The sequence below is a fragment of the Austrofundulus limnaeus genome, unplaced genomic scaffold (assembly GCF_001266775.1).
Source record: "Austrofundulus limnaeus strain Quisiro unplaced genomic scaffold, Austrofundulus_limnaeus-1.0 Scaffold328, whole genome shotgun sequence".
Lineage (NCBI taxonomy): Eukaryota > Metazoa > Chordata > Actinopteri > Cyprinodontiformes > Rivulidae > Austrofundulus > Austrofundulus limnaeus.
The window spans coordinates 134,987-137,117 of record NW_013952730.1 but is presented as its reverse complement, the minus strand read 5'-3'; the positions used below and the strand labels follow the sequence as shown (position 1 = coordinate 137,117).

Here is a 2,131-nt window from a genome sequence, read left to right as displayed (position 1 = left end):
GAACTGAGGTGTGAATTGTGTCCAGGTTAGTTTTAGGGTCAGGTGGGTACCTGTGCCTGTGAGGTTAATTTTAAGGTAAATGATCAGGGTTAGGATACAAAATTTCCAAAAAATGAATGGAAGTCAATGGAAAGTCCCCAAATGGATAGCTGTGCATATATGTGTGTGTGTGTGAGTGTGTGTGTGTTGGCCTGCAGTGGCCTCTGGCAGGGGTGTCCACCACATGTCTGATACCAGCAGGGACAGAAGTTTGCATCCACTCATTGGGCTTTTAATGCTTGAACCACTCTTTTTTAGGTTGGAAACATTATTTATTTTAAATACCAGACTTGACCTCACAAGTTTGAATTAAATTTTCTGTTCCACACAGAATCAACACTTTACATACAAACTCAAACACAAAAAAATGGTTCAAATAAATCATTAAAACCCTCAAATTCCTGTGCCTATTGACCACAACACTAAGAAACAACTACATCTCTTGAGTTCAGTCTTCTGCACTCACCTGAGCGGCATCTTGATTGCAATGTAGCGATCTATAGCGATGGCCAGCAGGCTGAAGATGGAGTTCTGCGTGAGGACCAGCACAAAGCAAGCGATGAACAGGCAGCCGAAGAAGTTGGAGCAGAAGCCGGTGCTGATGGCGATGGCGAAGGGGATGGCCAGGACGCCCACGGCGATGTCGGCCACCGCCAGCGACACCACRAAGAAGTTGGTGATGCTCTGCAGGTTGCTGTTGAGGCACACGGCCCAGCACACCAACACATTGCCGAGCACAGAGAAGAGGGCGATCAGCAGCTCCAGCAGGATGTAGATGATGGAGGCAGCGAGCTCATCTGGCATGATGACACGAAGGGCGAGGTCACAGGTGAGGAGGGAGGAAAACACTCAACGTCCATAGCTGCAGCCCGACAGCTGCTGAGCCTCCTCACCTCCAGTGCCGTCTGAAGCGATCGGCACTAAAGGGAGGAAAAGAAATAAAAGCAAGTCCGTCACATCTGCTCAACTCAAACAGCTGAAAAACACAAGTTGGGCTCAGCTTCACACGTCATCTCTCTTCAGGCTCCTGACAACAACAAAAAAAAAGCTCTCCGCTCCGTCCCCTCAGTGCTGCTTTCCCATGAATCCTTCAAGCACCGAGAAGATGCCAACGATGCACATCACCGGAACATTCTGCAGCTGGAGATAAAGAGGAGCTGAAATGAAAAAGAGGAAACACATTCAAAAGGAAGTGACTTTGAATAATGCCAATTAGAAATTCATGTCAGAGAGAGAAGTGAAGTGTTCCTACATAAAAAAAACTAAATTGCGTACTATTTTCCGTTCTTGCCTGTTTTATTTCCTGCTTCTGTTACATTGACAGTGACACAAAGGGCAACATTTAATGGTTTCTAAAAGCAACAGCAGCTTTGATATAAAAGTCTTTAAAAGCACATCGGTCTCATTAATGATGCTGTCAGTGTTCAGCTCAGTGGAACTACTGGTTGCTTTTACAAACAGGCCCTGCTGACCCCGCAGAGCTGCAGTCTGTGTAATGTAACACTGCAGCAAGGCACTCGCTGACGATGCTCAGGAAATAAGAAGAACAGAAACAGCAGCGTCACAAGAAAGAAAAGCTCCAGCTGTGCTGAGAATGTGATCTGAATCAAGTTTGAGAGCAAAATTTAGATTTTTCTGGAAGTAGGGCTGCAACGATTAATCGACGACTAATCGATTATTAAAATAATCCATGACTAATTTAATAATTGATTAATTGTTTTCTTTTTTAAACAACGGATTTAAAATTAAACACTTATTGGCATTTGAAAGTAAAAAGGCAGAGCTGTAGTTAGATAACATGTGCTTGTTAGCACAACTGCTAGCAAAACATTCCTGTGGTTGTCACATGACCAGCTATGACCAGACAGCACCTGAAGTGATGCTCAGGGCAGTCTGTACCATGAAACTGCTGCACAAATCTATCTGAAGTACAGCAAAGGACTTTAATATCAGTTACCAAACACTGGTAAGATACAAACCAGAAGTCCATCAGAGGTTTCTGGGGATGAAACTGGTCCATTGGTGCCTGTGAGAAACACCAGGACAGCCTGTTTACATCTGTCAGACCTGTGATGCAGACAATGACTGAATA

At 44.5% G+C, this 2,131-nt stretch overlaps 1 protein-coding gene across 3 annotated transcripts in view; it reads right to left on the bottom strand.

Moving 5' to 3' along the window:
* The window catches only part of adora2aa (adenosine A2a receptor a), an 18,782-nt gene that overhangs the window by 11,118 nt on the left and 5,533 nt on the right, over positions 1-2,131 (bottom strand). The window contains exon 2 of one of the 3 annotated variants that reach the window (XM_014022382.1): positions 506-1,196. In XM_014022382.1, coding sequence (XP_013877836.1) covers positions 506-843 — 338 coding nt within the window. In that variant the 5' untranslated portion in view covers positions 844-1,196. Of the gene's footprint in view, positions 1-505; positions 1,332-2,131 lie in introns of those variants that run through there. The other 2 variants (XM_014022383.1, XM_014022384.1) reach the window with 2 other exon arrangements.